Raw genomic sequence first — 21,269 nt, 5'->3', positions numbered from 1 at the left:
TTAGGTCCTATACAGGTAAATATATACCAAATCATATTATTGAGTTAGGAATAAAGTGAATACACCATTTGATGCCTTTTTTATGCTGATTACAAATATAATAATCATTTCTATTGGAAATGAATTTGAGCCCCCCCCCCGATATATGCCAATTCAGGGTATATAGGCTATTTCTAGGGTAAAAGACCTCTTTTTGGGAAAGACCACTTTTCTTTGGCATTTTGGAAAAATAGCAATGGGTTTTTGGACTGCCTCTTTTTTACTACAGTTTGACACAATGCAAGTGTAGACCCAATCATCTTTCACTAGAGCCAGTCCAGTGGGAGTAATTTGTCATCATAAATCCAATGTGTGGTCTCTGTTTTGACAAGCAAGTGAAATGAAAAAAAAAAAGGCCTATATACATTTAATATTTGTGATTTATAGAATAAAAATCAAGAAATAAAAGTTAGATTTTTAGAATCAGAAGACAATCAGCTTTCTGTTAATATGTGAATAATAGCCTACTGAAACACTAAAAAGATGTTTACATCAAAATAGGGTAGCCTAATTGGTATTTCCAAAAAGAGGTATTTCTAGGTAAGTCAATAAACTAATCATTTTCAGTGAATGATCTTCAATAATTTTAATGTTGCTGCATAGCTTGGATTTTTAGCTATTCATTGACCTATACAAACCTTTTCAACTCTAATTTGATAAAAACATATGAGGTCTTAAGTTTTACATAATTTTGTTCAAGTGGATACTGGTCTTTTACCCTACATCAGGGGGGGGGGGTAAAGTTTAAACTTACCTCCCATTTACATCAGAAACAAAATTTGCCTCCACCCCCCCCCTAGTGTAGAAATATATACCCTGAATTGGCATATTTAGGGGGGGGGGGGCTGAAATTAATTTCCAATAGAAATGATTACTATATTTGTAATCAGCATAAAAATAGGCATTGAGTGGTATATTCACAGTAAAGTTCTACCAAATCATATTATTGAGTTAGGAATAAAGTGAATAGGCTACACCATTTGATGCCTTTTTTTTATGCTGATTACAAATATAATAGGCTAATCATTTCTATCGGAAACGAATTTCAGCCCCCCCCTATATATACCTAACCTAACCCTGAATTGGCTTATATAGGGGGGGGGCTGAAATTCATTTCCGATAGAAATGATAGTTATATTTGTAATCAGCATAAAAAAAAGGCACCAAATGGTGTATTCACTTTAGTCCTAACTCAATAATATGATTTGGTAGAACTTTACCATATTAACTTTATGCGTAAGTCAGTAATATGATTTGGTAGAAATTTACCCAATGCACAACTAGCCTTGTCTAGAAAATATCAACATCTACCCAATATGAAACTGAAAGTGGCATCCTGGGAACACTGTAAAAGCTAGGCTATATATTTTACTTACTTGCACTTCCTACAAAATGAATTTACAATGTTCTGACTCAGACAGTTTCAGTTGATATCCATAAAATCAGTACTATTCTTTGTTCAAGATAGGCAAAACGTGCTCATTTAAAAAAAAAAAGTAAACATAACTTGTTATGTTACAGAATGCCATCTATTGCACTTGTTCCTATATCAGCGCTAATGCACAAGGTGCAGGCGTGTATTTCTGTTGTCTACGGCAATTGGGGAGGAGGGGGAGGTGCAATATTTCCTCCTAAGTTTTGAGATATATCTTTTTAAGTTTGAATCATTAAATATAACCCCCTATACTTTGAAAATGACGATTTTTTGTTGCTTCATTGAAACAAATCCTTTTCCCTTTTTTGCATTTCTGTGAATTACAACCACTCATCTGCAGGGCCGGAAAAAGGGCGATTGGAACGAATGTGCCCAATCAGGTCCCACATATGAAAAGGCCCCACACCCCCAAAATAAACAATTGATTTTCGCAATTGTGAAATGTTCATAACAATTCCAGTAAGCGTCGCTTCTGGAGAAAGATCCTTTTCCAGGATAAAACCAATAATAAAAACTATCTGATATCAACAATAAATCAGAATGGACTAAGAAGCTTAGAAATTATGATGACTGAGAGTGAACACACAAGGAAAATAGATTTAAAACCGTTTCAGAAGGATTTGCACAACAATAAATTTAAAAAATATGTAAATTCATTTGCCCATATTCTGTGATGTAAATATCAAAAGTTATTTTCAGCAATTTCATAATATCTAGGGGATACAAACGTAAATTAACATAAGCACAAAACGAGTACTAAAAGAACAAAAGAGGACAAAATCATAAGCTCAAAATAAACAAACTGGACCATCAAATGAGACAAGATGAAGAGAACGACCTGAGAAATGTAACTGTGCGACGGGTGATAATGAACAATGTAGACCATCAAAAGTGAGAAGACCAATCAAAGCATCTAAGGCAAAATGCACTGAAAAATGTCTGAAGCAATGATAAACAAAAATAAAGATCAACGAGATACTTAAAAAGAATATTAGCGAAACCAATTTTTATAACAAGTCAAAAACGAAATTGAAGAAAATAGAAATATGCATTTAAAAGATAAGTGACGGCGAGAATCGTGACGACTCAAAAACGAAAGTGAAGACCAAAAAAAAAAAAAAAAAATGCGGTTAGAAAACATTAGACAGTGAGGATCAGAACCACAGTATATATAATAGCAGTATGATCTTTCCCAATCTCACCCATTATAAAAACCCGGACCGAGGTGCGATTGCTCCAGAGAATGTATAAACCGGTATAAACATAAGCGAGATTAGATCTTTTCACGGGTAGACAAGTCAGATCACTCTTGAACGCGAAACTTGGTTTCAACGTTGAAACACTAATTTTGAAGAAACTAATTCGAAATTAATTTATTCCAATACATACATGGAAATCGGTAATTAGTAGTGCATTGTTATTAATAGATGTTTTTAGGAATTAAGAATAGGTTTCGAAGTCTCAAGTTGGTTTCAAAGGCATTTTGAGAAAGTTTCTGCCAAAATACGTGTTCCAGGGTAATTGGACCGCTGATGGCAGATCAAATGAGAGGAGCTGTTTTTACGCGCCTCTTTATATATATATATATATATATATATATATATATATATATATATATATATATATATATATATATATATATATATATATATATACATATTTATATATACTACGAAAACTTTACGAAAAAGAAAGTTTTTTTTAAAGAAAAGTAAAGGCCATTAAACTTAAACTTAACAGTTAAACTTAAGTTAACATTAAACTTAAGATCAGTAGAAATAGAAGCCTACAATAACTCAAACTAAAACGACCAGAAATTATTATTAAAGAATAAAAAAGAAAAGGAGAATAATTGGTATGGCTGTAACACTGCATATAAATTTATATAAATGTATATATAGTGGGCTGTAATAATGCAAAAGGTAAATATATCATTGGTTTAAGAATGGAAAGAAAAACAAAGAATGAATTTACAACAATAGTCCAGATAAAAATAAGTTTTATTTGAACAATGCCATAAAGCGATGACATTTGGTTATGATATTTGGTGCTTCGCATTGATATTTCAGTTTTCAAAGTTTATCAATTTTTTCTCAAAGGGAAATTACGTGGTGGGCATGAATGTAGACTTGCAGTTAAATTAAATATAGTCACTTCCACTTTTCACATATGTTTATTGATATTGGTTTGATTTTTATTGTGTGTAGTACTGAGGAGCTCATTGAGGAGATCATCGAACACAAGTTTTAAAAAATTTTGCCCCTTTGTTCAAAAAAAAAGATAATCAAATATTTAAACTACTAAAACTAAAATAATTACTTGCTAGTTTATTTTCCTCGATAGGTGCGTCTCTCTATTTCCCGATTCTTAAATTTTACTTCGTAATATGCACGAGTGCGCAAAAAATTCTTATAAATTGTTCAAGGGGGAAGTCCCCGCAGCCAGTTTCCCAACTCAGGTCTTTGCACTCAAGCCAAATTTGATTGGTTAGTCCCGATTTTCAGCAAGATAATTAGAATAATTAGAACCCAAGTCCTAAAATTGGTCTCAATCAGGAATCCTTATCGATATCTAAATACACAAAGTGCAAAGATTTTAAAACCGATGTGCTTATTGTTTAAAGTTCAGTAAAGGTTTATCCTTTTAATACAAAAACATTGATTGAAAACGAAACTACTTATATCTAGAAAAAAATTATCGTAGAAAATTTACATCACGACGTGAAAAAAATGATAAGCCACCCAGTGGTAGATCCAGAGGGGAGGGGGGCGAGGGGTGCCCCTTCCTAAAGTAGTATAAAATAGTGTAATGTACCTAATTAATGCAAGTTTGTATTAATTAAACTTGCTCCTAACGTAAGTTTATCGGATCAACCTATTTTGCGACCCCCTAAAAAATCCTGGATCCGCCCCTGAAACCATCACACCTATTCCACCAGTTATTAGAAGAAAAAAATTCCTTATTTTCACAAATTTCATCAGCCCCCCAGCCCCCTTTTTTATAAAATCCTACATAGGCCAATCAGTTGAGTCCACTGCATATAAATAATAGATTAAGTCATAATTTGTATATAAATTAAGTCATACCTGTGAGATGGGACACTTGCAAACCACTTGGCAGGCTCACCAAGTTTTTTTCTGCTTTCGCAATTACGAATAATGCACTTTGTAACCATTTCTCATTGATTGATTAAAAAAAAATTCCGAAAAATAAGTTTTTCAAAGAAAAGTAAAGGCCATTTTAAACTTAAGCTCAGGAGATACAAATACCTGTTAAAATTCAAACTCAACATGACCAGAAATTACTATTAAACAGTGAATAAAATCAAAGATGAACAGGAATTAAATAAACAATCATAGCAAAAAACAGATAACAAGTAGTAATATAAATGAATAAATAGATCTTAAAGCGAGTAATGCTTAGATTGAATATGAAAATCAAGCTTAAAACGAAAACAAATGTTTTGTTATTAAATTATAAATGAAACTTAAAACGAACAGAAATTAAATAAACAATCAATGCGAACAAACATACAATATATATTAATGTAAATGAATAAATAAATCTTAAAACGAGTGAAACTTAAAAAGAATATGCAAATAAAGTTTGAATCGAATTAAAATAACTACAAACAAGAGTTTGGGTATCGCCTCACTGCAGAAGCCCAAAACCTACTGCGTCATTGGCGCTTTACTGAAAACAATTGTTTGAAGTGTTTTCACTTTTGTAACTTGAAGAAATCAAAAATTAATTAAGATTTTAGGGAATAAATATCAGCATATGTATATTAAATTGACAATGCACATTTTTTTTCAGTAAACTCATTTGAATTTTTTTTAGTGAAGTACAAATTATATTTTGGCTTTTAGAAAGCATAGGGGTTTTGAACCCTACTCATATTAATTTATGCTCGTTTTGAGTTTGATTCTAATATTTATTTTAAATTTTGTTAGTTTTGGGTTTCATTTATTTATTGATACTGATTTTGGGTAGTAGTATGCTTGGTAGATTATATGATAGTCCGGACGCCAGGTGTTGAAAATGTGAGTCATACCACGACGGAATTGGGGCTGCTACGAGAATTAGCCTACCCTCCACCCCCTAAATTGACCACGCGGATTCAAAAATACCAATGGCACTTGCTTGCGAGTGGTGGAACACTCCGAAACTTGAAATTTTATTATATTTTGGTGTTTCATGCAAGAAAATGCATGTTCCACAAAGTTTGAGGTGCAGTTTTTCGCTCAAATAGAAATGCATAGAAGTCATAGAATGTTTTCATAACAAACTAACACGATTAGTTAGAAAAAATGGCAAAACTATATGAGTCTTGAACAGTCTTGGAAAGTATAAACAACATCAAGTTGAATATTAGATATATAATGATATTAATTGTTGAAAGATCCATCAGTTCAAGGTTTTTTTTCTCTGTAATTTTTATTTTCATTTTCAATGCTGTAAAAACTGGAAAATAATAAATTTGTAATATGCGAGTAATTCGTTTTCAGTGAAGCACCAATGACGCAGAAGGCTTTAGGTTTTTACAGTTAAAGAAGGGGACAGTATCCAATTTTTTTTTGTAGTGAAAATATATTTGTCTTGACAAATCTTGAAAAGAACTAATAAATTAAACTGAATATTTGATGCATAATGATATTAATTGCTGAAAGCTCATCAGTTTAAAATTTTAATGTAGTTTTAGTATTTATCTTCAATATTAAGTACAAAAGAACACATTTGTAATATAACTAGTTTTTAGTAAAGCGCCAATGACGCAGTAGGTTTTAGGCTTCTGCAGTGAGGCGATACCCAAACTCTTGTTTGTAGTTTTTTTAATTCGATTCAAACTTGATTTGCACATTCTTTTTAAGTTTCACTTGTTTTAAGATTTATTTATTTATTTACATTAATATATATTGTATGTTTGTTCGCATTGATTGTTTATTTAATCTCTTTTCGTTTTAAGTTTCATTTATACCTTAATAGCAAACCATTTGTTTTTGTTTAAAGCTTGATTTTCATATTCAATCTAAGCATTACTCGCTTTAAGATCTATTTATTCATTTATATTATTACTTGTTGTATGGTTTTTGCTATGATTGTTTATTTAATTTGTTCATTTTGGGTTTCATTTATTCTTTAATAGTAATTTCTGGTCGTTCTGAGTTTGAATTTTAACAGGTATTTTCATCTGCTGAGCTTAAGTTTAATATGGCCTTTACTTTTCTTTAAAAACTTATTTTTCGGAAAGTTTCTTTTTTGATTAATTTTTGTTCGTTTTTGATTGCAAAAAGTTTCAAGTTTCTATGGCATGGGGGGTTACTTACTGCCCGATTATTCTTGACTTTAAAAAACAGATCTAGAACTTTCAATTTGAACCGAATGAGGCTTTTTCCAAAGTCTATACGATTACCTCTTTGATAAAAACCTTATACATGAACAATAGACAGGTTGCATAACTTGTGAACAGCGATTGACAACAATGAATGGATTGAAAAATAGCTCCAATAAGGGGATTTAGACCATTTCACTTGCTGACACAAAGGGATCACGACTGTTTGGAATTGACCTTAATAGGAACTTGTTTGCCAAAGCAATTTTGCATCTATCACAGAGTGTGTATTTTAACCTTATAATTGGATAATTATAATAGATTTCCTATGCGTTCTTCTCATACAAAACCCCTTCCCATAAGTTATAAACCCCCCTTAATAAGTTATGCCCCAGGGTATAACTTAAAACGCCTAGCCCCGGGCCCTGGTGGGCTGTGTTGACACTGGAGTTTTTTGTTATCAGAACTTTGAACTATTTTAACAAAATGTCTATCTAAAAATTTTTATCTGATGTATTTAGGGCTTGGAGGAGGGGGGGGGGGCTAGTCACCCTCCAATCTCTTTTGACTCTTAAAAAGTGAACAAAAACTTTCAATCTTCAGTCAAATGAGCCCTCTCTAAAGTTTATACGAGCACCCCTTGCATAAGAAATAATGGGAAGGATTCGGAGAATCTTTAAATTACAACCCTTGCCCTGAGGGCTGTGGGGGAGTTATCATCCTCAAAGACCTAATTTCCAAAACTAAAAACTACATTTAATAAAATGGCTGTCTCAAAATATTGATTGGTTGTGTTTTGGAAACACAAGGGCATAAGAGGAGGGTTAGTTGGCCTCCAGTCACTTTTGGCTATTAAAAAGGGCACTGACTCTTTGAATTTCCAATCGAGTGAACTTTTTTTGAAGTTTCTACGACACCGCCTTCTATAAAAACCTTATATGTCCGCAGGGTATAACTTAAAACCCTTGCCTTGAGGATTGTGGGGGAGTGTCCCCTCCCCTGGATTAGCCACTGCCTTACACTCTCTGTTTCTTTCCTTGTTAGGGAGGAGAGCAGATGCATAATAGGTGTGTGTTAATACCAAAACATTTTAAATCTCATTGGACCTTCAGGTATAAACAGAATTAGTTACAAGGAAGGGGTGGGGAAAAAGGGCGTGTGGGGGGGGGGTGGGTTATTTGCCCTTCGATCAATTTTGACTCTTAAGAGCTGGACTAGAACTTTCAATTTCCAATCAAATGAGCCCTCTCTGAAGTTTTTACGAGAATCCCTTCCTGCCCCCGGGGCCTGGGGGGTGTTGTCGATGCCAGAGTTTTGTTACTGAACCTTTCAACTATTTTTAACAAAATGGTATTTTTAACCCTTGCATATAAAGCAGCTCTGGGGGGAAAGTAATAAAAAATATTGAAGCTATATAAGATTTATTCATTTATTTATGTTTGCACCGGTTATCTTTATGTTTGTAAGATAGTTAATTTTAATTTCTGTTCGTTCGGGGTTTTGTTTATTCTTTAACAGTAATTTCTGGTCTTCTTGAGTTTTAACTATAATTGGAATTAATTTCTGCTGGTCCTGAGTTCAGTATGGCTCTTTACTCTTCTTAGATAACTTATTTTTATGTAAGGTTTTTTTTTAAATTAATAATAATAAAATATTGAAGCCTTATGACCTTTGCTATAGACAGCTGAATTTACATGCCTCTGAAAAATCAAACCTGATTTTTTAAAGCAACAATGAATGGATCTTGCTAGGTTATTCCATCTGTTGATGCAGAAAGAACAGCATCGTTTTGATTAGACCATTTTCGGATTTTTTGTGCCACAATAATTTAGGATTTATCGCAAACTATGTATTTTAACCTTATTTTAAGTATGGCTGTAATTTTTAGTATTTTATAATAGATTTACTATGTATTCTTCCCATACAAACTTTACCTTATTAAAGTCTTTGGAGTGGGGGCAGCGTAGTTGGCATAAAGAAGAAAATTCTAGCGTAGAGTGTACAAGAGGAGGAGTGGGAGCTTGTCAAACCACCAAATATGGAACTTAACTTATCTCTTACCTTATTCGTTTCCAAGTAAGGAGAGGAGAGAGACTCTTTGGGCTCTAGACTGTTGAACAGTAGAAGGTGTGCAAGACATCAAAATACTCAAAAACACTTTATATTTTTAGTTATTGCAGGATTGCTTTCATAGATTGTGGAATGGTGAGCCCCCTGGCCCATGATTTGGATGAGCCTCAACTCATAATATACAATTTTGATTAATTGCTCCGTGTTACATGCAAATATTATTGTATATATGTTATTTTGAGTTATACTTTTATCGCATTGCGTTCCTTTTTAAGCCTTGAGATAAAAACTGAAACCTTAGCGTAAACAGTGGTGGGGGGAAGTCTCCCTCCTCACATGCATAATTGAGCAGACACGAAAATAATCGTCTAAAGGAACCTGAAGTGCTATCTCTGACATTTCCGTTGATTCTTTATTCCCGTTACTTTCAGATGTAAAATTTAGAATATTATCGAATGGGCTTAGTCGTCCCCTCCCTGAATAATTCACATTTGGAAAACTCACCCCGTGGGAAATTCCCCCCCCCCCTCCAAGAACATTTTCTTTTCCTGCTGATAATTCCCCCGCGTTAAATTCCACCCAGCAAAAATTTTCCAGCCGTGGAGTATGCTCCCCCCAATCATATTCCCCTCAGATAATTTCGGATATTCATAAAAATGGAAGCTGAAATTTCTACTCAACTTTTTAGGTCAGAAGCGATGCTATAGCGTTACTTAAGTAAAGAGCTATAAGGGTTCAATGAAATAATACTTATTTATTTTTCCAGGGGCAGTTTATGTGGAAAAGGGGGTCGCATAAACTTTGGAACGGGGTTCATTGAATTACAAATTAAAATTTATAGTGCCCTTTACCAGGGGCGGATCCGGGATTTGTTTAGGGGGGAAGTTTTGAAGTTTCTACGACAACGCCTTCTATAAAAAAAACCTATATGCCCCTAGGGCATAACTTAAAACCCTTGCCCTGAGGGTTGTGGGGGATTGTCCTCCTCAAAAATATATTTTATATTTGGAAATCAACTATGCTGAACGAAATGGCTATCTCAAAATTTTGATCGGATGTGATTGGGGGAATGATGAGCGTGGGGGGGGGGGCTATTTTCTCTCCAATCACTTTCGACTATTAAAAGGGCACTATCCCTTTGAATTTCAAATCGAATGAGCCTTTTTTGAAATTTCTAAGACAACGCCTTCTATAAAAACCTTATAAGCCCCCAGGGCTTAACTTAAAACCGTTGCCCCAAGTGTTGTGGGTGAGTGTCCTCCTAAAAAACGTATTTCCTACCTGGAAAACAACTACGCTGAACAAAATGGCTATCTAAACATTTTGATTGCATGTGATTTGGGGAATCTTGGGCGTGGCGGGGGGGGGGGCTAGTTGCCCTCTAATAACTTTTTACTATTAAAAAGGGCACTAGCCCTTTTAATTTCCAATCGAACGAGCCTTTTTTGAAGTTTCTATGACACCGCCTTCTATAAAAACCTTATATGCGCCCAGGGCATAACTTAAAACCCGTAACCGGAGGGTTTTGGGGGATTGTCCTCCTCATAAACATGTTTTCTATGTGAAAATCAACTACGCTGAACAAAATGGCTATCTCAAAATTTTGATTGGATGTGTTTGGGGGACTGATGAGCGTCGGGGGGGGGGAGGCTAGTTCCCCTCCAATCACTTTCGACTATGAAAAAGGGCACTATCCCTTTGAATTTCCAATCGAATGAGCCTTTTTTGAAGTTTCTACGACAACGCCTTCTATAAAAACCTTATATGCCCCCAGAGCATATCTTAAAACCCTTGCCCTGAAGGTTCTGGGGGAGTGTCCTCCTCAAAAACATATTTTCTATCTGGAAATCGCCTACGCTGAACAAAATGGCTATCTCAAAATTTTGATTGGATGTGTTGGGGGAAAAGATAGGCGTGGGGAGAGGCTAGTTGCACTCCAATCACTTTCGACTATTAAAAAGGGCACTAGCCCTTTAATATCCAATCGATTGAGCCTGTTTTGAAGCATCTCCGACAACGCCTTCTATAAAAACCTTATATGCCCCCAGGGCATAAATTAAAACCCTTGCCCCGAGGGTTGTGGGGGAGCGTCCTCCTCAAAAATATATTTTCTATCAGGAAATCAACTACGCTGAACAAAATGGTTATCTCAAAATTCTTATTGGATGTGTTGAGGGGAATCATGGACGTGGAGGGGGAGGGGCTAGTTGCCCTCCAATCACTTTCAACTATTAAAAAGGGCACTAGCTTTTTGAATTTCCAATCGAATGAACCTTTTTTGAAGTATATTAAAAAAAAGTATATTTGAAGTATATTTACATTGCCAGGTGGATATCTCTGATATTAGATGCAAATTTATGCTCTATTAAGAACTTCTAAGGAAAATACCCACTTTTCTTTAAGCTAAACTTATGAATATTTCACAATATCTTTCCGATATACGGCTGCCTCCCGCCCCCTAAGAATCATTTTGAGAGGGCGAGCTTATATTAGTGGTACATTAAAACCATATTAACAGGTATTTTTGAAGATTTTTCAACGAAATTTATCATTTCCTAGACAGGAATGTTAGATTTTAGTCCCCCTCTCCCGAAAAATTCAATTAACGCCTCCCACCTTATCTTTAAGCTCTAGAGTGTACTAGCTCAATGCAACGCATGCAACAATGTCAAACTTTTACTGCTCTGTGGCACCCCTCTGACATCGCCCCATCTCCCCCAAAGACATCTTTAAGGTATTTCTCGTAAAAAATTATGCTTCAACCACTGATTCCTGGTCTTCGCAAGCCAAGACTCCACAACACTCCACACCGCTGTGACTTTACACACCAGCAACCTTCCACCATCAACATGGCACCATCTCCCTGCCCCCAAGGACATTTCCAACCATTTCGCTCCGAAAATAAGCTAGTGAATCTCATTAAACAGTGTTTATTTTAACACCGAGAAGTCACCATTTCGCTGCTAGAGAGTGATACTCCAAGCTATTCATGCAGAATTGGCACACTATTTCTGGTCTGTGGCACCTCTCTGACATCGCCCCATCTCCCCTTTCAGGCATTTCTTGTTAGTAATTATGCCTTTAAATCCCGTGATTCAAGTTTTTACAACCAAAGCCCATGTTTATAACCGTGCAACTGAACCCGTTTAACTGAACCATCGTTCAACAAAATCCCCGGTTTTTGCATAACCTCCTTTTGTCTCGGACCCTCATGCAACCCAGGGGGGGGGGGGTATTTTTTAGCAAAAATATCAAAACACTCAAAGGGGAAATTCTATTTCGAGAAATTGTTGTTCCCAAGACGTTCTGAAAATACAGTGTTTTCGAGACAAGACTATGCAATGGAAAAAAACAAAAACACGTGTGAATAGAAGAAAGGTATGGCACCTAGCAGACAGTTCTAGGCAGAGAGGAGTGATATTAGAGATAGCCAGCTGCATGCCCCGCCCCCTAAAAATCATTTTGAGAGGGCGAGCTGATTTTACTGGTACTTTTAAAACCATAATAAAAGGTATTTTTGAAGAACTTTTAACAAAATACATCGTTTCTTAGACAGGTATGTTAGATTTCAGTCCTACTCTACCGAAAAATTCAATTAAAACCCACCTTATCTTTAAGCTCTAGAGTGTACTTGTCCAATGCAGCGCAAGCAACAGTGCCACACTATTACTGCTTTGTGGCACCGCTCTGGCATCGCCCTATCTCCCCCAAGACATTTTTCGGGCATTTCTTGTTAAAAATTATGCTTCAACCATTGATTCCTGGTCTTCGCAAGCCAAGCCGATCATAATAGCCTCCAAAACGCTCCACACCGCTGTGACGTTGCACACCAGCCCCCTTCCACCATCCGCATGGCACCATACCCCTGCCCCCTAGGACATTTTCAAACATCTCACTCCGAAAATAAGCTAGTGAATCTCATTAAACAGTGTTTTTTTTTCAACACTGATACGTCGCCGTTTCGCTGCTAAAGAGTGATACTCCAAGCAATTAACGCAACATTGGCACACATTTTCTGCTCTGTGGCACCTCTCAAACATCTCCCCATCTCCCCAAGACATCTTTCAGGCACTTATTGTTAAATATTATGCCTTTAAATCCCGTGATTCAAGTTTTTACAACCAAAGCCCATGTTTATAACCGTGCAACTGAACCCGTTTAACTGAACCATCGTTCAACAAAATCCCCGGTTTTTGCATAACCTCCTTTTGTCTCGGACCCTCATGCAACCCAGGGGGGCATTTTACAGCAAAAATATCGAAACACTTAAAGGGGAAATTCTCTTTCGAGAAATTGTTGTTCCAAAGGCAAATATGCGCTAGCACTTTTTACAAAAGCCGATGACAATTTTGAAGGAATTTTGCAATTGATAAATGATGAATCGGTATAGGTACAAGTACCCGTAGCAATATGGCGTTGATTCTTGGTTGTATGAGGCACGAACAATTTGATATTATTTCCAGCGGCTCTTAATTTTTCGATCGTCAAGGGAACAGAACTCATAACTTGCTGTTTCTGTACATGAAGTATTACCGACATCAGAGATACTGTTAAATCGAGTGCAACGCCCAGTACTTTTCGCATTATAAAATTGGACGGTGCGAGTTGTAGCTTTACATCAATCTTTACATTGAGAGGCAACCATTGAGGTATATTAAATATCTCATGATATAGTTTCCCAATTAAGTTTAAATCTTTAGTTGTTGCATCTCTAAGAATATTGGTATTATCAATATCTGTTTTATATTAATAACCCAGAGCATGTCCCCTCAACAGCTTATAAGACATTGGGGTAATCAACATGAATTGTATATAACTTGCATAATTTGAAAGGCTATTGCTCGTGCTCACCACTGTCCCATTTATGTAGACACTTATTTGCCTAAATAAATTGTGTAGTACGCAATTTTCGTAGGATAGCCCCTTGCATGGGCACCCATATGGGGGGCTCCCGCCTCCCTGGCTGAATGATGCTGTCTTATTTTTATATTTTTGTTCTGAGATTTCTATTATATAGCATTAAAAGTACCAATTAGACGTGGTTTGGACCCTCCTGGAATTCAGCTTATGGGCACCCATGACCCCTTGGCTGCACTTGGTTTTTCAAGATCACCCAATTCACTTCTTAATGATAACTGATAGAGCTCCAAATACTAAGTGTCAACTGGAATGTATTGAAGGTGCTTTATATTATAGTGGTGAATGTGGTCATTAGATGTTTTTCGTTCAAGAACACGTAGGAGGGGGAATTTGAATTACCGACTCTTGATCTCTCGACAAAGTAAGCGTAAATAAATATACAACTGTCCGAGGAGAAGGCAGATGGATACTCTGCGAAAATGACACGATTCATGCCACTAGCACGTCCAGCACTTTACCGTTGTCAATATTATGTTTAAAACCAAGAACTTTCCGTAAATCGTCATTAAGAATAACCTTTTCATTGTCAATGGGTGAACTAATGTAGATTTCACGCTCTTCCTGCCATTTTTACGATATGAAATATTTTCTTGATAGCACGACATAAATCATTCATGCTTCCAAACTCCTTATATGATAATTTGACAAAGACGTATTCATATGAATTGATCTTTTCAATTACATGTTGATCGTTAGCGATCAGAAAATCACGTATATATCTTCGTATATATTTTTATATATCTTTATCATATGTATCTATGAGAATACGATCTACAAGAGCAACTTCCCACTTCCCCTCAAATTTAATGGCAGGGGAGTGTTTTGTCCAAAAATTACTCGTTTTATTCAAATAGTCATAAAGAGGGTCAGAAACATTGGACATGAAGGCCACATAGAAACCTTCATATATTATGAACGTCTTCAGTGGGTATAAACGAATCAAAATCAGAGTTGTATCCCAGCCAGCAAACAAGCAACTGTCACTTACCCTTGCGAGTACGTGTCTTTAATATTTTCTAACTTGGTAGATTTCACTGTTTCCACTATTTCCTTTTCATAGTCATAAAAACCACAAAGAATCTCTTCATCTTTCAGATCACGAAGCCGATACGCTATAGGTTTAGTGTCGGAGACTTTTGACACTTTAAAAAGTTCAGTGCTCCACAAGTAATTTTCCTTTTCAAAAATATTTATTTCTTGTACGATTGATTCGAACAATATCACCAACATTAATTTTTTTCTTCCCCGCCTTTTCATTAGAGTTTTGTTTGAGGAATGTTTAGTGTCACTATGATGAACTTCAAGGGGGCTAGCATTGAACGATGATCGATTAGGGCGTTTATCATAAATCAACATGGTTTTATCCAAATCTTGAGTAAATGCAGCTGTATTTTTCAATATACAATACCTTGAAATTAAAAGTCGAATTGTTCGTATCAAACGTTCAGCCACTGCCGCTTTTTCAGAACTATGACTATGATAAAGTGTTGTATTATATTTCAATAAAACCCTTTTTAAATGTGGATTAAAAAATTAAAAAATATACTTATAGGGTTTATTATGACGTCTTTGAATCGCGTCTAGAGTCAACAGATCTGCTTGCAATATATGCAGAGGGTAATAGGCTTTAGTTTTTCGATAGTCACGACCTCTAGTCCCATGATTTTGATGAAGAGTATAACTGGTTTCCTTTTGTAAATATTCTTTTGATGCTTCTTTCTAATTCCAGGACCTGAGAAAGTGTAGTGGGAAAGCTTAAGCTTCCTGGCTATCCAGTATTTCTATAAATACCTTTCAAAACCTGATCCATTATGAATATAATGGTCCGGTACCCTTTTTGTGTACTAAACGATGTGGAAAGACGCGGTCGTTTAATATCCTTACCAGGCCCACTTGGCGTGCTATCTAATGAAATATCTCAAGATATTTCTTCAAATTCTTTTAATCGTTTTAAAACATGTTTATTCCCAATAAGACTTCTGGAAAAATGTGACGACTTTAAAAATTTATGTAAATGACTATCAAAGGATTCAAGTCTTTTATGATTTGCAATCAAATCTGATAATAAATCCATCAAACTGTAACTCTTGCCCTGGATTATAACTTCATAACTTCATTCTTTTTCTCATCAATTTGTTCATTTTCAGGGAGATACGTCAAGAGTCTTTTACTTTGTTCACGATAGGATGGAGGCAACAATTCTACAACGCTTGTTAATAAATCTTATTCTTCTTTTTTCGGCTTTTTCAATGTTTCAGAACTTACAGTATTATTAGGTGGTTGATAAGATAAGATTTATTACTGAACGGGTATCACAAGCTCGAAAGGGCCGAATTCGCACTTGAGCGTCAAATGAAGCAAAAAAGAGTAATAAAAACAAACAATCAAACAAAAAATGAAAATTATAAAAGGGTCAGTGTCAAATACGTAAAAATGTTAAGAACAAAAACAAAACAAACTCATAAAATTTGAGGGCCAATGTCAAGTCATCAAAATGCCAAAAAAACGAAAACTTGTAAAATTAATAAGGGGATAAAGTAAAATTAAAACAAAAAAATAACTTAGTTAGTGACTGAAAAACATAAACATAAAACCTCCAAATTTGCAAAATGGGCATTAAAATTAATAACTATGAGCCAAAAAGTGAGTGACGGGGGGGGGGGAGGCTGAGGAGATTCATTGGTTGAAAATGTCACCTATGTAAGGGATAAAAGTTCTTCTAGATCTTTCAGTGCAAACTTTATTGGGGCAAGAAGGGGGATTTTTGTTGACACAGAACGCGGGAGGCGGGATCGGAGGGGTGAATATTGACCAGCGAAAAGGGGAGTCGTTCGAGGGTTATGAAGGGCATTGTTAGCAGAACACAAAGTAATTTTTGCTCTCCTTTCCTTAAGGGTGACAAGATTGGCTCTCCTAAGAAGGGAAATATAATGTACTTTACCCTCATTTAAGATAATTCTTAGGCACCTTTTTTGGACTGACTCTATTCTGTCCGACAATTCATTGGAAATGCCAGGATGCCAATCAGGACAGGCGTACTCAAGGGTTGGGCGTACAAATGACAGGAATATCCTCAAACAATGCGATTTTGTGCATTACCATTTTTAAAGGAGTTTAAGGAGGGAAAATGCGGCATTTGCACGTTTTAAGATATCATTAATATGGCAATCCCATTTTAAGTCAGTTGAGATGGTAACGCCCAGTAATTTCATAGTGGTAACAGACATTTCAGGGGGGATTGGACAGGAGAAAGAAGGGGGAGTTTAAAGAAAATTATTGGTAAGAACAGTTGACTTTAAAGGGTTGACTTTCATAACATCAGTAAGAGCTTCGGCTGATGTCGTTTCCAAGAGGTCCATTGGGTTGCTTTTTGAATTTTTGAAACATGTCTCTAAGACAGTTAGATCATCAAAGAATTTCCATCTATCCTGAAAATAAACACCAAGGTTGTTTATCATTGTAAGAAATAAATTTGGACCTAAGAGGGTTCCTTGGGGCACACCATTATAAATTAGGAGGGGATCAGAATATACATTAAGGTATTTCACGACTTGCGTTCTGTTAGAGAAGAAAGACGCAATTATTCTAATTAAATAAGGGTAAACTTGAAAGTCATTAGATAGCATTTCTAATAGTATATTGTGGTTGATTAAATTAAATGGTTTTTGCCAGTCAACAGCGATAACATTGAACCAGGCATTGGGTTTTTGGAGTGTGATACATATTGTGTCCATAAGGTGAACAAGACAGTGGGTAGTAGATGTAGAGCGTAGGTTTCCAAATTGTCTTTGGTCAACATTTGGGATTATCTTTACTGTCAACCACTCGGCTAAAAATCTTTCATATAACTTTGAAAAAACTGGAGTAAGACTAATGGGACGGACACCATCAAAATCTTGATTGTTACCTTTCTTTTTTACGGGAGGAATAAAACCTAATTTCCAACAATTTGGAAATTTACCAGTAGAGGTAATTTCATTGAAAGTAAGGACAAAGGCTCTGAGAGATTGTCGGCAAAGGCTTTAATTAGTACAATCGGGATGTCTAGTGAACATGTACTACACTTTTTAATGTTCTTAATATTTGTCTCCACATCCGAGGGCGAAATAACGGGAAAATTGAGAGAGCACAAATCATAAGGAGTGCCAAAAGAAAGGGAAGGGAGGTTCTGAACTATGGAAGAAAGAATCCTGTTCAGATCATTGGCTGTAACTGAAGGGTCTTCTTGGGAATGGAAATCTATATTATTATGTGTTTTCCAACAAATTTTCTTTATTCTGTTATACCATTGTTTTGGCGTTGCAGAAAATAAATCCTGGACTTTTCATTTGTAATATGAAGAAGTAGATTTACGTATTTCTTTTTTTTGTATGTTTATGCAGTGAGTTCGCTTCGGATGTTTTACCACTCTTTAGTAGATTCAATTTAATTCTAATTAGTTTTTTTTTCAATTGGCTAGTAATTTATGATTTGTCATTAGAACATTTTTTTTTATTTTTTCACAGGGAAGGAATTTATGTATTTTGTTTTAATCAGATTTTGGAATTCAGAAAATTTAAAATTAATGTCATTTTTCCTTTGAGAGCCAGCCAGCTTTCATTGGTAATCCAAGATCCAAATATGTAAAGGCCATCATTGGAAATACGGCGATAAGAAAACTCAGTAACAGAAAAAGTATGATTAAATCTGTTGAGAGTCTTCGTTAATAAACAAAATGGTAACTTCCTCCTAACGGGGGCAAGGGGACAGGGGGGGGGGCATAGAAAGCCTGCATATTGGTGGAAATCAAATCAAGGGTAGAATTTCCTTTTGTTGTTGGTATTTTTACTATTTGTTCTAAGTTTAGGGAACTACAAAGGGAATTTAAATTTAGATCATTAGTATCACCTACTAAGAAAATACCGGCGTTCGGGAAATTGCATAGGACAAAGTCGGCACTACTATGCAGTTGTTGGTAGAATCGCTGCCTTTGTGCATGTTTCGATTTGGGGAATAATAGAGGCAGCAAAACACAATCAAATTAAAGGGGTGGGGTAAAACTTTGGGTCTTACACTTACCCAAATGATTTCATCGTAATCTGAAAGGTTGGGAGCATGAATTAATTTGGGAAAGAGATAATTATTTACAAATAATAGTATTCCACCTCCCTTTTTACCTAGGGAGTGATCATGAGTGCGAATTTTTATGAATTGGGAGTAGTTATTAATTTTCAATAAATCAGGGTTCTATGCTTGGACCTCAGTTCCGGCAATTATATCAATTTTGTGTACTTGACAGAGGGCCTCTAGCTCGATCAATTTTTCGAAATTCAGGCTTTCGGCGTTCGTAACAAGCAACTATGGGAAAGTAAAACTGTTACTAAAGAGGGTACTTTTTGTTTGTCAATTGTGGGAGACAGTGGGGGGTGGGAGGAACATTGATCTAGGAGAGGAGAGGCATATTTTTCGGGATGAAGGCTCGGATTCGTTTGTGAAGCAGGATTATAAGGCGGGGCTGGACCGGGCTTGAGAGAAAAGGAGGATAGGGGGACAAATTATGGGAATATTATTAAGTTGGGATTTGGGGAGACATAAGTTAGAACTAAAACACTGGTTTACACTAGAGTCATGTAATTCGATGCTTCCATACCCCGAGGTACCTGGGAACGAATGGATGGAAGTAGGGTCTTCTTTGTGGTGATAGAATACGGTGGGGGTCTTAAATTCCCCAGAATGAGCTGGTGGTGGTTCTTCAATGGACACTGGTGCGTTAATTGACAGGCTCGGTGACTCTCGTTTTTTGACAGAGTTTTTTTGGCACTGTTGGAGGGGGGGAATTTGTTTTCGTTGAGCTAAACTGCTTGCGGTATCTTACTGACCTTTGATGTAATGGTGGTATGGTTTGATGTAAATCGTTTTTTGACAGGTCCAAACTGCTGACAGACGAAACTGGAGGGGGTGCTAACTGTGGGATTAAATTTTTTCGGCACTATTTAAGAGCTTTTTAAAAAACTTGCATCCTTATTTCAAGTGGATTTGACTGCATTTACCGACGCAAAGCCAACGTCTAAAACTGTCACACACCCAATGATCAATGACATTTACTTTGAGAAGTTTTTCACGATAAGGTTTATGTTGATTGACACGTCGAAGGGCATTTTGAAGCAAAATTAATATTTCATAATCGTTAATTGTTTCATTGTTAATAAATTTATCAAGATTATCCTCAAAGTGCTCTTTGGGTGAAAGAGCAAGTTTATTTTGCGCCAATTTATAGGGTTTAGCCATTTCTAGAGAAAGGTATTTACAAGTCCAGCGATTATCGGCAGTAACAATGAAAAGAAATTACCACCCACTTGAACAAGGCGTTTTCTTTTACAATTTCTTTTTTTGCAAGTTAGAGTACGTACAAGTGACCGATGTTGCTTCGTCTGTTTTCTAACACCATCTTACAGTTGAATATTACCTTTCGTTAAATATAAACAAAGTTCCGACAAGAGATTAATAAATTCCTTGCCTATGCCATGTTTGAGTGTTCTTTTTCTAAGCTGTGGTTTTGAATTGGCTAGGGTGGAAAATAAATGTCGATGTTCATGTAGCTTCTTCAACGTCATGATAGCGACTAATGACCTTTTTTACTATTCACGTTTAGATATACAGTAATTTCATTATCGAAAATATCAGTGACTACACGCAACACTTCGGTGTGTTTTGATTCAGGTCCAATAAAATGTAGCCATAAGGTTTATTAGTAGCTTGACTGTACGCTTAAAGTGAAAATTTGGGTTCGCCAGGGTAGATTTTTTTCCTTAGAGTTATAAGAGAACTTGAATGGCGAACAACTCTATAAATAATATAGTAAGTTCAATTCAAAGCAAGTGTTCTCATACACTTACTCTGATGAAAAATATTATAGAGCACAACATTAGCAGAAATTTTCCATGATGTGACCGGGCCGTAAATAATTTTATTAATCAAAAATTTTAATAGTCAATACTCTTTATTTTGTCATAATATTCTTGCTATATACTATAGCCATACATATATTTTTCGGATTCTCTAAAAATATTTTATCGCGGTGTTGAATTATTTTCTTTAACAGTGTTGTCTTGCCGGACATAGATGGTCCGCAAAGAAAAGATGTGAATGGTGTTTTAAATTGATACAGACTCCACCAATGTCAAAACGCAACTAACCAAATCTAAACTCAATCTGTTGAATAAATACTCCAAAAATAGAAAAGATGGTTACTTTAATTAATATATATAAATATATTTACAATGGCAGTGAAAAAAGCATAAAAATAAATATTTACAATGAAAAAATAAGAAACAAACACTTAAATATTCAAATAAACAGTTGAATACAAAAGAAATAAACATTTGAATATTTCCCATGGTAGTGGTAGTGCCCCGGAGCGGCTAGTGGACGGTACCACAGCAGCAGGGCCGGCACCCACAGTAGCCAGCGGCCGGAACCCACGGTGGCCAGTGG

At 35.7% G+C, this 21,269-nt stretch overlaps 1 protein-coding gene across 1 annotated transcript in view; it reads right to left on the bottom strand.

The window, feature by feature from the left end:
• The window catches only part of LOC148945546 (uncharacterized), a 37,072-nt gene extending 35,544 nt beyond the window's left edge, over window positions 1-1,528 (bottom strand). The window contains exon 1 of the mRNA XM_089099147.1: window positions 1,416-1,528. Within this exon, the coding sequence (XP_088955273.1) occupies window position 1,416 (1 nt within the window). The 5' untranslated portion in view covers window positions 1,417-1,528. The remainder of the gene's footprint in view (window positions 1-1,415) is intronic.
• Between the last annotated feature and the right edge of the window lie 19,741 nt (window positions 1,529-21,269).

This window comes from Artemia sp. Qi Xiang Cuo, chromosome 13, assembly GCF_049724085.1.
Source record: "Artemia sp. Qi Xiang Cuo chromosome 13, ASM4972408v1, whole genome shotgun sequence".
Lineage (NCBI taxonomy): Eukaryota > Metazoa > Arthropoda > Branchiopoda > Anostraca > Artemiidae > Artemia > Artemia sp. Qi Xiang Cuo.
This window is presented reverse-complemented; position numbering and strand designations above follow the sequence as displayed.